Source organism: Hemiscyllium ocellatum, chromosome 39 (genome assembly GCF_020745735.1).
Source record: "Hemiscyllium ocellatum isolate sHemOce1 chromosome 39, sHemOce1.pat.X.cur, whole genome shotgun sequence".
Classification (NCBI taxonomy): Eukaryota; Metazoa; Chordata; class Chondrichthyes; order Orectolobiformes; family Hemiscylliidae; genus Hemiscyllium; species Hemiscyllium ocellatum.
In genome coordinates, this window is record NC_083439.1 from 37,385,874 (window position 1) to 37,400,001 (window position 14,128).

General features: G+C 43.9%; 1 protein-coding gene across 1 annotated transcript in view; it reads left to right on the forward strand.

Annotated features, from left to right (window-relative positions):
- The first annotated feature begins 13,418 nt into the window (after positions 1–13,418).
- mthfs (5,10-methenyltetrahydrofolate synthetase (5-formyltetrahydrofolate cyclo-ligase)) overlaps positions 13,419–14,128 on the forward strand; it is a 64,030-nt gene continuing 63,320 nt past the window's right edge. Inside the window, exon 1 of the mRNA XM_060853351.1 lies at positions 13,419–13,622. Within this exon, the coding sequence (XP_060709334.1) occupies positions 13,470–13,622 (153 nt within the window). The 5' untranslated portion in view covers positions 13,419–13,469. The remainder of the gene's footprint in view (positions 13,623–14,128) is intronic.

A 14,128-nucleotide genomic window follows, 5' to 3' on the forward strand; every position in this document is an offset into this window, starting at 1 on the left:
CAGGACCTACAAGAGCTCCTTTGCACACTGTTCTTACATGTATTAAAATTCCATTACTATGCTGTTACATTGTTTTATTTATTGAACACAAAGGTTTTAAGGGCTTCTGTCCTGGGAGACAGGAGATGAGTTAAAACGTGCTAAGTGCTGGCTGCTACTGATGGGAAGTCTGTCTGGTCTACTTGCATAATTAGGAGGTGTTAGCCCTTTTGTCGTTTAAATTAGAGTCATAGAGTCATAGAGATGTGCTGCATGGAAATAGACCCTTCAGTCTAACCCGTCCATGTTGACCAGATATCCCAACCCAATCTAGTCCCATATCCCTCCAAACCCTTCCTATTCATATACCCATCCAAATGCCTTTTAAATGGCGCAATTGTATCAGCTTCCACCACTTCCTCTGTCAGCTCATTCCATACACGTACCACCCTCTGTGTGAAAAAGTTGCCCCTTTGGTTTCTTTTATATCTTTCCCCTATCACTCTAAACCTATCCCTCTAGTTTTGGACTCCCCAACCCCAGGGAAAATACTTTGTCTATTTATCCTATCCATGCCCCTCATAATTTTGTAAACCTCTATAAGGTCACCCCTCAGCTTCTGACACTCCAAGGAAAACAGCCCCAGCCTGTTCAGCTTCTCCTTATAGATAAAATCCTCCAACCCTGGCAACATACTTGTAAATCTTTTCTGAACCCATTCAAGATTCACAACATCTTTCTGATAGGAAGGAGACCAGAATTGCATGCAATATTCCAATAGTGGCCTAACCAATGTCCTGTACAGCCGCAACATGACCTCCCAACTCCTGTACTCAATACTATGACTAATGAAAGAAAGCATACCTATCTACCTGCGACTCCACTTTCAAGGAGCCATGAACCTGCACTCCAAGGTCTCTTCGTTCAGCAGCACTCCCTAGGACCTTACCATTAAGTGTATAAGTCCTGCTTTGATTTGCTTTCCCAAAATGCAGCAACACGCATTTATTTGAATTTAACCCCATCTGCCACTTATCAGCCCACTGACCCATCTGATCAAGATCCCATTGTAATCTGAGGTAATCTTCTTCACTGTCCACTACACCTCCAATTTTGGTGTAATCTGCAAACTTACTAATTGTGCCTCTTATGCTCACATCCAAATCATTTATATAAATGACAAAAAGTAGAGGACACAGCACTGATCCTTGTGGCACTCCACTGGTTACAGACCTCCGGTCTGAAAAACAACCCTCACCACCACCCTCTGTCTTCTACCTTTGAGCCAGTTCTGTATCCAAATGGCTAATTCTTGCTGTATTCTGTGAGATCTAACCTTGCTAACCAGTCTGCCATGGGAAACCTTGTCGAACGCCTTACTGAAGTCCATATAGATCACATCTATCCCTCTACCCTCATCAATCTTCTTTGTTACTCAATCAAGTTTGTGAGACATGTTTCCCATGCACAAAGCCATGTTGACTGTCCCTAACCAGTCCTTGCCTTTCCAAATACATGTACATCCTGTCCTTCAGGATTCCCTCCAACAACTTGCCCACCATCGATATCAGGCTCACTGGTCTATAGTTCCCTGGCTTGTTCTTACCACCCTTCTTAAAGTAGGGTACCACGTTAGCCAACTTCCAGTCTTTCAGCACCTCACCTGTGACTATCGATGATACAAATATCTCAGCAAGAGACCCAGCAATCACTTCTCTAGCTTCCCACAGAGTTAGAGAGTACACCTGATCAGGTCCTAGAGATTTATCAACCTTTATGCGTTTCAAGACATCCAGCACTTCCTCTTCTGTAATATGGACATTTTGCAAGGTGTCACCATCTATTTCCCTGCATTTTATATCTTCCATATCCCCCATTTTCTGTGGCTCGACACAAAGGCTGCCTTGCTGAGTTTTGAGGGGCCCTATTCTCTCCCTAGTTACCCTTTTGTCCTTAACGTATTTGTAAACACCCTTTGGATTCTCCTTAATTCTATTTGCCAAAGGTATCTCATGTCCCCTTTTTGCCCTCCTGATTTCCCTCTTAAGTATACTCCTACTGCCTTTATACTCTTCTGAGGATTCACTCGATCTATCCTGTCTATATCTTATATATGCTTCCTTCTTTTTCTTAACCAAACCCTCAATTTCTCTCATCATCCAGCATTCCCTACACCTACCAGCCTTCCCTTTCACCCTGACAGGAATATACTGTCTCTAGATTCTTGTTATCTCATTTCTGAAGCCTTCCCATTTTCCAGCTGTACCTTTACCTGCGAACATCTGCCCCCAATCAGCTTTCGAAAGTTCTTGCCTAATACCATCAAAATTGGCCTTTCTTCAATATAGAACTTCAACCTTTAGATCTGGTCTATACTTTTCCATCGCTATTTTAAACCTAATATAATTATGGTCGCTGGCCCCAATGTGCTCCCCCACTGACACCTCAGTCACTTGCCCTGCCTTCCCAAGAGGATGTCAAATTTTGCAATGTAGTAAAAAATAGTAGGCCCCTATGCCCTAAATATGTTAGAAATTGTAGCTGTACATAATAAAAAGAATAAAGGATATTAAACTGATCACTGCATCTGGGTTGTTAGATTTATTAACTGTTTGCCAGTATGAGTTTCATTCATTTATGCAATTTCGTAGAAATGCTGTTTTATCAGTTAGTTTCTTGAAGGGATAATGGCCCAGTTAAAAGCTGTTTAACAGGTACTTTATTAATTGGGGAATCTACTCGTGTCCAGGAGATGGCTGGTAAGGACTGATTAATATTATAATGTTTCATGGAGACTTGGTGAGGATGGAATTGTTCTGCATGCTACACTTATTCTGAGGTAAACACTGCTTGTAGCAAGGGGCTGACAAGGTTTGAAAATGCAGTAATGGATTTGAAAGGATTGTTTTTAAATTTGGATAGTAAAATATATTACAGGACTGTGGTTTTATGAATGAATGAAATAATATTATAGTAACTAACGGGTTAGTAACGGATTATGAATGACCCCATTATTAATGAATATAGCAAGCTGGTGAGTGAGTTAATAAAGATAACCTATAACACAATAATATCTCACAGAGCCAGCCAAGGAGCAGGCTACTTGGGATCTGGTAAAGGATAATGAGGCATGTTTAAGAAATTACCTCCAAATAAAAGATCCTTTAGGAAGTACAATGTTAAAAATCATACAACACTAGGTTATAGTCCAACAGGTTTATTTGGAAGCACTAGCTTTCGGAGCGCTGATGAATGAGTAATGCTCCGAAAGCTAGTGCTTCCAAATAAACTTGTTGGATCATGACCTGGTGTTGTGTGATTTTTAACTTTGTACACCTCAGTCCAACATCGGCATCTCCAAATCATGACTGTAGGAAGTAGTGATCATGACATGATAGCATTTGATATTAAGTTTGAGAGTGAGAAATATAAGTTGGAAATGATTGCATTTAACTGAAATAAAGGGAATTACAATGAAATGAAAACAGGGTTACCTTTAAAGTGAACTGGGCAAATAAGATCAATGGGAATGACAGTGAGCAAGCAGCAGCACACATTTAAGGAGGTAATTCATGGCTCTCAGCAAAAATATATCCCCAGTCAGGAGGAAAGTTTCCAAGAGAGGGATAAACCACACATGGCTAACTAAGGAAGTTAGGGAGAGTATTCAGTTGAAAGAAAAGCATATTGGAGGCAGATGTCAGTGATAGCTTCAAATTCAGAATCCAGCAAAGGAGGACTAAAAAGATAATAACACAGAGAAGATAAACTACCAGGACAAAAAGGAAGAGGGAGGTAATAATGAACACAGAACACAGGTTTCTTAGAAAATTAAACCGGGGAGCAGTTATTGGAAAGAAGGAAATGGCAGAAGAATTAAACAGATATTTTACATCAGTCTTTATGGTGAAAGATACTTCAAACATCTCATTAATACTAAAGAATACAGAGGTCGGGGACACGTGCAGAATTAAGTACCATCAACATTGCTGGAGAAATATCAATAGGAAAACTAATGGGGTTAAGGATTGATAAAATCCCTGGCCCTGTTGGCGTGCAAAGTAGGATCCTAAGAGAGGTAGTTAAAGAGATGGTGGATGCATTTTAATTTTCCAAAAATACTTGGATTCTGGAGAAGTATCAGAGCATTGGAAAACTGCCAATATGACATCCTTATTCAAAAAGGGAAGGAGACAACTAGCCTAGCTTCTTTTTAATTCATTCATGGGATGTAGACATTGCTGGCTAGGGAAGCAAATATTGCCTATCCCGATTTGCCCAGAGGGCAGTTAAAAGTCAACTGCATTCTTTGGGTCTGGAATCAAATGTAGGCTGGATCAGGTAAGGATAGCAGGTTTCCTTTCTGAAAGATTGTTAGATTGGATTCCCCGTAGTATGGAAACATGCCCTTTTGCCCAACAAGTCCACACCGATCCTCTGAAGAGTAATCCACCCAGACCCATTCCCCTACTCTATATTTGCCCCTGACTAATGGTGGGAGGAAACTCTCGCTGAAACGGGGAGGATGTGCAAATTCCACACAGACAGTTACCGGAGGTGAGAATCAACTCCGGGTCCCTGGTGCTGTGAGGCAGCAGTGCTAACCACTGAGCCACCGTGCCACCCACGTGAACCAGATGGGTTTTTTCTCACAATTGACAAGAGTTTTGTGGTCAGCATTAGACACTTAATTCTACATTTTTAAAAGTAAATTCAAATACCAGTATTCTCCATGGCAGGATTTGAAACCATGACCCCAGAACATTACCCGAGTCTCTGGATGAATAGTCAAGTGATAATACCATTATACCATCCCCTCCCCTATTGTTGGAAAAGTATTAGAATCAATTATGAAGGAAGCAGTAGCAGAACATTTGGAAAATTATAATTTAATCAAGCATAGAGTCCTGAGTAACCTGAGTACATGGAAGGGAAGGAGTAGAAATGTTGTACTTGGACTTCCAGAAGGAATTCGACAAGTTACCTCACAAAAGGTTAAGTCATAGGATGAATGCACCATGTTGGAGGTAGTATATTGACGTGAATAGAGAATTGGGTCATGAAGATGAAACTGGGAATGGGAATGAGGACGATACTTTCAGAATGGAACCTGTAAGAAGTGTTGTCCCATGAGAATGTGTTCTGGAGCAATAATTGTTTACAATGTACATTATTGACTTGGAGAAAGGAAGTGAGTTTTGGTCACTTTGAGCAGTTTTGGTCCGTAATTTAAGAAAGTACATTATTTCATTAGAGGCAGTTGAGACAAGGTTCATTAGGATGATCCCTGATTTGGTGGAATTCTCTTATGAGCAAGAATTAAACATTTTGGGATTCTAGTCATTGGAACTTAGAAGAATGAAAGGTGATCACATTGAAACAAAATAATTCTTACAGGGCTTTGTAGGGTAAACGCTATCATTGTATAGTCTTTTACTAGAAGACATGGTCTCAGAATTAAGAAGTGCCAATTTAAAACAGAGATAAGAAGGAATTTCTTCTCTCAGAGGATTGAGAGTCTTTGGAACTCCAAACCACAGAGAGCTGTTAGCGCGGATTAAATGATCTCAGTCCGAGCCCAGAGTGCGGTTCGACAATCGGTAACTTTATTGAAGTATGTAATGCCAGCGGAGACCAACCGAGGTTCGAATCTTGATCGCTCTAACGTTTCCCGTGCGATGTTACAAGTTATATACATGAGTCAGGATGTAGGAGATTGTGCCCGCCTTCAGAGCTATGGGGTCACAGTGTTTGTGCAGAGACTTTGTGAATGTTTAACACTGAGATAGTTAGATTCTTGATCTTTTGGAGAATCAAGGTTTGTGGGAGAAAGGCAGGAAAGTAGATACGAGGAATGTCAGATCAGCCACAATCCTATTGCATGGTGGAGCAGGCTTGAGGGGTTGAATGGCTTACCTCTGTTCCTATTTCTTATAGTCTTACAGTCTAAAACTGTAAAGGAGAAATGGGCTACTTTTAAAAGGAGTTTGTTAGGGATAGTCGGAGTACATGGTCACAAGGAGGAATGACAAACAAAGCTATCAGGGTACCCGATTGATTATGAATAAAACAAAACAAAGTGCTTAAGCACTTCCTTCTTAGTGAGAGAAAAATCCATTATCCCCTCTAAACCTCCTGCCCTTTATTTTAAATCTATACCCTTTGGAATTAAATTCTCTACTAAGGGAAAGATTTGCTCCTATCTACCCTGTCAATTTCCCTCATAACTTTGTACATATCAATAAGGCTCCCCCCCTTAACCTTCTCTGCTCTAAGGAAATCCAAGCCAATCTAATTTCTCTTCAAAGTTGAATCATTACAGCCCAGGTAACATCTTAGTGAATCTTCTTTGCACCTTCTCTACTGCAATTACATTATTGAAACAAAGAATCTGAGGTAATCTCTTCAAGTGTCACTACCAGTTTGCAAACAGAGACCATGTGTATGGCTGGGATTTGGGTTTCTGTCACTTTGGAGTAGTAAGACCTATCAGAAATATCTTCAACATTTTTATTTACTTTTCTACTGTCAGCAATTAACTAACAGGGAGACAGTGATATTGTGTTTCTGTCACTAGACTAGTAATCTGGAGGCCTATGTTAATGGTCTGGAGCTGGTGGAACTTAATCTCAATTAATAAACCTGGCAATAAAATCCAATCTCAATAATAATGACCATAAATCAGTGATTGAGTATTTTAAAACTATTCTGTCCTTTCCTGGTCTGCTGACATGGACTTCAAAACCACATGAGCTAACACTGCCAAACTAAGATGAATTAAATCAGGATACCAAAGGAAGGACAATAATATTTGATTTCATACGATTGTGAAGCGACATCAGAAAAACCAATACACTGAATATAGTGAAACTATTTCATAATCTTGGCAGGAAGGTGGCTATAAACAATGCAAGATTGGGAACTAGATATTTCCAGCTATGATATTTTAATAAGATAGTTAGGAACGAAGGAGAGTGCTGGAATAATTAATTTAGGGTTAAATGGGAAATCATAGTTTTTTTATTAAATGAGCTGGTCAAATGGACTTTGGGTTTTGTTGAGAAATAGTAAAGGTCAGGTTGTAAGTTTGCTCACTGAGCTGGTAGATTTGTTCTCAGACGTTTCATCACCTTGCCAGATAACATCATCAGCGAGCCTCTGATGAAGTGAAGGTGTTCTGTCCTTGTTACTTATCTGTGTTGGTTCAGAATGTAGTGCTGGAAAAGCACTACACTCTCAACTCTGATCTCCAGCATCTGCAGTCCTCATTTTCTCCTAGTTGATTTATCTGTCCTGATCTATTGTGGTGGGTGATGTCACTTCTGGGTGATAGTAAGGGATTTGCTACAATATTAGAATTCTTATTTGGATCTGGTTCTATGAGAAGAATCTGCAAATATCAACTACCATGGAAATAAATCAGATAAAGGAACTACTGGACATGTAGAATCATAGAAACCCTACAGTGTGGAATTGGGCCCTTTGGCCCAACAAGTACATACCAAACCTCCAAAGAGTATCCCACCCAGACCCATTGCCCTTTTACTCTACATTTACCCCTGACTAACGCACCTAACCTACACATTCCTGAACACTTTGAAGAAAGTAAGGACTGCAGATGCTGGACATTAGAGTTGAGAGTGTGGTGCTGGAAAAGCAAAGGAGTTGAGGCAGCATCCGAGGAGCAGGAGGATCGACATTTTGGGCAAGAGTCCATCATCGGGAATGAGGCTTGTGAGCCGAGAGGGTGGACAGAAAATTGGGAGATTGGTGGGGCGGTGGGGGGGGGAGGGGAAGGTTGCTGAGAGTGTGATAAGGGGACGAAGACGGGCGTAATGGTGATACGTCAGAGAGGAGGGAGGAACGGATAGGTGGGAATGAAGATGGACAGCTAGAACTGGTCATGAGGACACTGCCGAGTTGGAAGGTTGGAACTGGGATAAGGTGGGGGGAGGGAAATGAGGAAACTGGTGAAGTCAATATTAATGTTGTGTGGTTGAAAGATCTTAAGGCAGAAGATGAGGTGTTCTTCCTCCAAGTATCAGGTGGTTAGGATGTGACACTGGAGGAAGCCCAGGACCTGCATGTCCTTGGTGGAGTGGGAGAGAGAGTTGAAGTGGTTGGCCACGGAGTGATGGGGTTGGTTGGTACAGATGTCTCGGAGATGTTCTCTGAAGCGCTCTGTAAGTAGGCGTCCTGTCTCCCCAATATAGAGGAGACCACATTAGGAGCAACAGATACAATAAATGGCATGTTTGGAAGTGCAGTAAAACTCTGATGGATGTGGAAGGCTCCTTTGTGGCCTCGGATGGAGGTGAGGGCGCAGGTTTTGCAATTCTGCAGTGGGAGGGAAAGGTGCCAGGAGGGGAGGGTGGGGGTGGGAGTGCACCTGACAAGAGAGTCACGGAGAGTTCCCTTGAGAACTCTTGGGATCCTCCAACCACACAGCATCCATGTAGACTTCACCAGGATCCTCATTCCCCCTCCCCCCACCTTATCCCAATTCCAACCTGGCACCACCCTCTTCCTTCCCACTTATCCGCTTCACCCTCCCCTCCAACCTATCACCATTACCCCCACCTCCATATCGCACGCTCAGCTACCTTCCCCACCCCCTCCCCTAACCCCATCATTTAGCTCTCCACCCCTTCAGCTCACAAGCCTCATTATTGATGGAGGGCCCTTGCCTGAACACAATGGCCAATTCACATTAATTGCATATCTTTGGATTGTGGTTGGAATCCGGAGCAAACCTACATAGACATGGGGAGAATGTGCAAACTCCACACAGACAGTTGCCCGAGGCTGGAATCAAACCCCGATCTCTGATGCTGTGAGGCAGCAGTGCTAACCACTGAGTCACTATGTCTCCCTGAAAAGCTAAAATCATGCAAAATAACAGCGATTTTAACCAATGGATGAGCAACAACTTTTGGTCTGACAGTAAAATAATTTTTACTTCAGTCTGAGCTTCCATACCACTACAAGAAAGGAAGAGAGCAGGAGGTCTGGGAGACACCTTGAGAGAGATCCCAGAACATCTTCAGATGTCATCAAAAAACCTAGCTGTGAACATTTACAGCTGACTGACTAATTTAAATTACTACCATCTCTGTAAATCAGAGTTTGGTCTAAGAAGAACAAACAAAGCAGTGAAATTTCACAACTGATCTCATCATGGGAACTACTTTCAGCTGGTAGTGTCAGGAATTCATTGATCAGCTTGTTTTTAAGACTTATAAACTTACAAGTCTTGATTTTTTTTTGTAAATCTATAATAGGGTCGGCAGCGGATTTTTAAAATGTTTTATTGAGATCTGTCTTTTGATTATATTATATATTCATTAATACGTAGGTATTAAGTTATTCCAGAGCAGTGTTTTTAGAGCAGTAAGACTGCTATTTTCTGAGTCTATGGATTAAGGTGCAGAGATGGCATGTAATAGACAGATGTGCTCTTCTTGTCAGGTGTGGGAGATTAGGGAGCATTTCAGTTTTCTTGATGATTATGTCTGCGGGAATTGTGTTTTATTGTGAATCCTATTGAATCGCTTGGATTGGTTGGAATGCAGTTAGAGACAATGAGGAAATTGTAGCAACCAAAGGGATGTGATGGACGGAAAGTTCAGGAAGGTGAAAAATGCAGATACAGTCAGGCAGATGTGTAACCTCGAGGAAAGGTAGAAGAGGTAGGCAGGTCGTGCAGGAGTCTCCTTTGACTATCCCTATTTGGATCATTGGAATCTCTTCTGGGATAGGAGTGACCTGTATAAGCATGGTGTGCACCTGAATTGGAAGGAGACCAATATCCTGGTGGTGAGATTTGCTCGGTGCTACTCAGGAGGCTTCAAAGCAATAAGGAGGTGGGGGAGTAGAGCTCTATTCCTGATGAAGGGCTTTTGCCCGAACGTCAATTTTCCTGTTCCTCGGATGCTGCTTGAACTGCTGTGATTTTCCAGCACCACTCTAATCCAGAATCTGGTTTCCAGCATCTGCAGTCATTGTTTTTACCTAGATAAACTCAGGGCATGGTTGGAAACATAGGACTGGGATATCATACCATTTACATAAATATGGCATAGGGAAGGGCAGGACTGACTGCTTAAAGTTCCAGTGTATGGAAGGGATATAAAGGGGGCAAGAGAGGGGGGTGAATAGCATTTTTGATTAGGGCTAAAATTATATAAGAAAGGGATGATCATTTTATTGGATTATACTATAGCAGCACCGCACCCTCCCCACCCCCAAAGCCCACCCCAAATGTTGGTGGGATATTGAGAAGCAAATTTGGAAGGAGATATCTCATATCTATAAGAACAATAGGGTTGTAATGGTATGGGATTTTGACTTTCCAAATATAGACTGACTGCCATAGTGGTAAGTGCTTGTATGGAGAAGAATTTGTTAAGCGAGTACAAGAAAATTTCCTTATTCAGTATGTGGATGAACCTACTAGAGATGGAGCAAAACTTGACCTTCTCTTGGGAAATAAATCAGGGCAAGTGACTGAGGTGTCAGTGGGAAAGCACTTTGTGGCCAGTGATCATAATTCTATTCTATCAGAGCTACCTGATGAAGGAGCAATGCTCTGAAAGCTAGTATTTCCAAATAAACCTGTTTGACTATAACCCGGTGTTGTATGATTTTTAGTTTTAAAGTAGTTATGGAAAATCATAGACCTGATCTAAAAGTTAAAGTTCTAAATTGGAGAAAGACCAATTTTGACGATATTAAGCAAGAACTTTCAAAAGTTGATTGGGATCATATATTCACAGGTAATGGGACCATTGGAAAGTAGCAGGCCTTCAAAAATGAGATAACGATAGGTAGTATGTTCCTCTTAGTCTGAAAGGAAAGGCTGGTGGGAGTAGGGAATGCCTCATGGCTAGAGAAATTGAAGTTCTGGATAAGAAAACGCAGGAGGCATATGGGGGTATAAACAGCAGAGATTGAGTGAATCCCTCAAGGAATCTGAGGGCATTAGGAGTATACTCAGGAGGGCAAAAGGGTACATGAGATAGCTTTGGCAAAATAGGGTTAAGGAGAATTCAAAGAGATTTGACAAATACATTAAGGGCAAAACAGTAACTAAGGAGAGAATAGGCCCCTTATAGATCAACAAGGCTGACTATGTGTGGAATCACAGGAAAGTTTTCATCAGTATTTTCTGTGGAGAAGGATATGGAATCTGGAGAATTTGGAGAATGAACAGTGATATCTTGAAAAGTGTCCATAATTACAGAGGAAGAGGTGCTGGACATCTTAAAATGCATAAAGGTGAATAAATCCCTGGGGTCTAATAAGTATTTCCCAGAACCTTGTGGGATGCTAGGGAAGTGATTGCTGGGCTCCTTGTTGAGATATTTGTGTATTTGATATTTGACAGCTATGGGTTAGATACTGGAAAAACTGAAGGGTGGCTAATATGGTGCTATTATTTAAGAAAGAAAAAATCAGGGAACTACAGACTGGTGAGCGTGGCATCAGTAGTAGGTAAGTTGCTGGAGGGGATTCTGAGAGATTACATGTATTTGTAAACGGTCAAAAGGGATGGTGCTAGAAAAGCACAGCAGGTCAGGTAGCATCCGAGGAGCAGGCAAGTCAATGTTTTGGGCATAAGCCCTTCATCAGAAATGTTGAAAGGGAAGAGGATGAAAGATAAGGGGAGGTGGGGCTGGAGCTGAGGGAGAAGATAGGTGGGAAAGTGATGGGTGGATAGAGGTAGGACGTAATTGTGATTGGTCAGTGGGGAAGGTGGAGCAGATAAGTGGAAAAAAGATGGATAGGTAGGACAGGTTAAATCTGGGATGAAGTGAGGGGAAGGAAGATTTGGAAACTAGTAAAGTCGATATTGATGCCATTTGGTTGAAGGGTCCCAAGGCAGAAGATGAGGCGATCTTCCTTCAGTTAGCAGGTGGACTTGATTTGGCGGTGGAGGAGCCCCATGACAAGTGGAGATGGATCCCAGGGAGATTGAAAACAACAGTTGGGTAGAAAAGAAATAGGCACAGGTCATCTGAGAAAAAGAATAATTGCTCATGGGGACCCTTAGTAGATGACAACTGGTTGTTTGTAATAGCAGGCCATGAGATGACAAGGTTTGGTGTGTAGGAATTGGAGTAAGAATATAGGAGGTGTTCAAGCCCTAAAGTTGTTGAACTTGATATTAAATTCGGAAGACTGCAGGGTTCCCAAGTGGAAAATGTGGTACTGTTTTTTCAGCTTGCACTGTGCTTCGCTGGAACACTGTTACAAACCTGAGACAACCATGTTGGCCAAGGAACACAGTGGTGTGTTCAAGTGGCAGGCAACCAGAAGCTTAGGGTCATTTCTGCTGACAGAACGTAGATGATGCTTCATTTAATACAATTGATTGTTTCTGATCCCGAAAACTGCTTTTTCTAACTGAAAAAGAAAAATCATCTGCTTCTCAAAATGTCCGAAATAGCAAAGAACCTATCTCACTCTTAGTTTGACCAGCACATGATTTGAGCCTCACATTCTGGTTGACCCAATTCCAGACATGCCACATTGTTAGTCACTATTACATAAAAAGAAATATCAGATTTAGTATCAAGTTAGGTGTTAACTGAAGAAATTGTTATTTTGAGAATGTTGGCAGGTGGTTATGCTTGCCAATGGTCAGTGTAGGATTTGCATGAAGATTAGGTTATAATGTTTATTTGGAAGGACAGTACAAGCTTTCCTTTGTCATTAAGGAGCAGTGCTCTGAAAGTTGTACATGGAAATAAGTCTGTTGGATTACAATCAACGAGGTAAAAACAATGACTGCAGATGCTGGAAACCAGATTCTGGATTAGTGGTGCTGGAAGAGCACAGCAGTTCAGGCAGCATCCAAGGAGCAGCCAAATCGACGTTTTGGGCTAAAGCCCTTCATCAGGAATAAAGGCACGTAGGCCCCCCTCCTTTACCCACCTCCAGCCTCTTGCTCCTGCCCTCCCTCTCCCCTCTCCTCCCTCCCCGTCCTTCCCTCCCAACCTCCCCTCCCCCCACCCTTCCCCATCTCTGTTCAGCCTCCACCCACCCTTTCACCCCTCCCCACCACCCTTCCCCATCTCCCTCCTGCCTCCCGCCACCCTTCCATATCTCCCTCCTCCCACCCTTCCCCATCTCCCTCCCTCACTCCCCTCCCCTTCCCCCCCTCACTCCCGATTTCGGATGCTGCCTGAACTGCTGTGCTCTTCCAGCACCACTAATCCAGAACCTGTTGGTCTACAGCCTGGTGTAGTATGATTTTTAACCATGTCCACCGCAGCCCAACACTATGGTTAAGATCAGGGGCAGGGTTATTGCTGAGGTTATATTCGGTTCGGCTCAGGTACAGGTTCCAGGCCAGCGCGGTACATGTCATGGTCAGGTCGGACCGATGGGCGGGGCTATGGTGCCATGGGCGTGGTCAGAGCTGACGGGCGGGGCCTCCGGGGTCAAGGTACACTCCGGCTCCTGGTCAGCACGCGCTCCCGTTGTTGATGGAAGCTGGTGGCGCGCCGCTCGCTCCCAGCCCAGGGAACATGGCCGCGCTGAGAGCTGCGAAGAAGGCTCTGCGTCTGGAAATGAAGCGGAAGGTGGCGGCGCTGAGTGACGCCGAGAAACGGAGGCAGACGGAAGCTGTCAGCCGGCGGGTGAGTGACAGCGGGGTGTGACCCGCCCACCGCTTGGAGCAGACCCAACCCCCGCAGGAGGGGTTCCAGCAACTTCCGTCAGACAGCCTAGGTTCCCCCCCCCCTCCCCTCCCCCTCTCCCCTCCCCCTCTCCCCTCCCCCTCTCCCCTCCCCTCTCCCCCTCACTCCCTTCCCCCCTCCATCCCCTCCCACTACCCTTCTCCGTCCCGTGCCTCCCCCTCACTACCCTCCTCTGTCCCCTCCCTCCCTCTCACTACCCTCCCCCCACGTTCCCCTCCCCCCCCCGCGTTCCCCTCTCCCCCCCCGCGTTCCCCTCTCCCCCCCCGCGTTCCCCTCTCCCCCCCCGCGTTCCCCTCCCCCTCCCCGCGTTCCCCTCCCCCCCCACATTCCCCTCTCCCCCCCCCACGTTCCCCTCCCCCCCCACGTTCCCCTCCCCCCCCACGTTCCCCTCCCCCCCCACGTTCCCCTCCCCCCCCAGTTCCCCTCCCCCCCCACGTTCCCCTCCA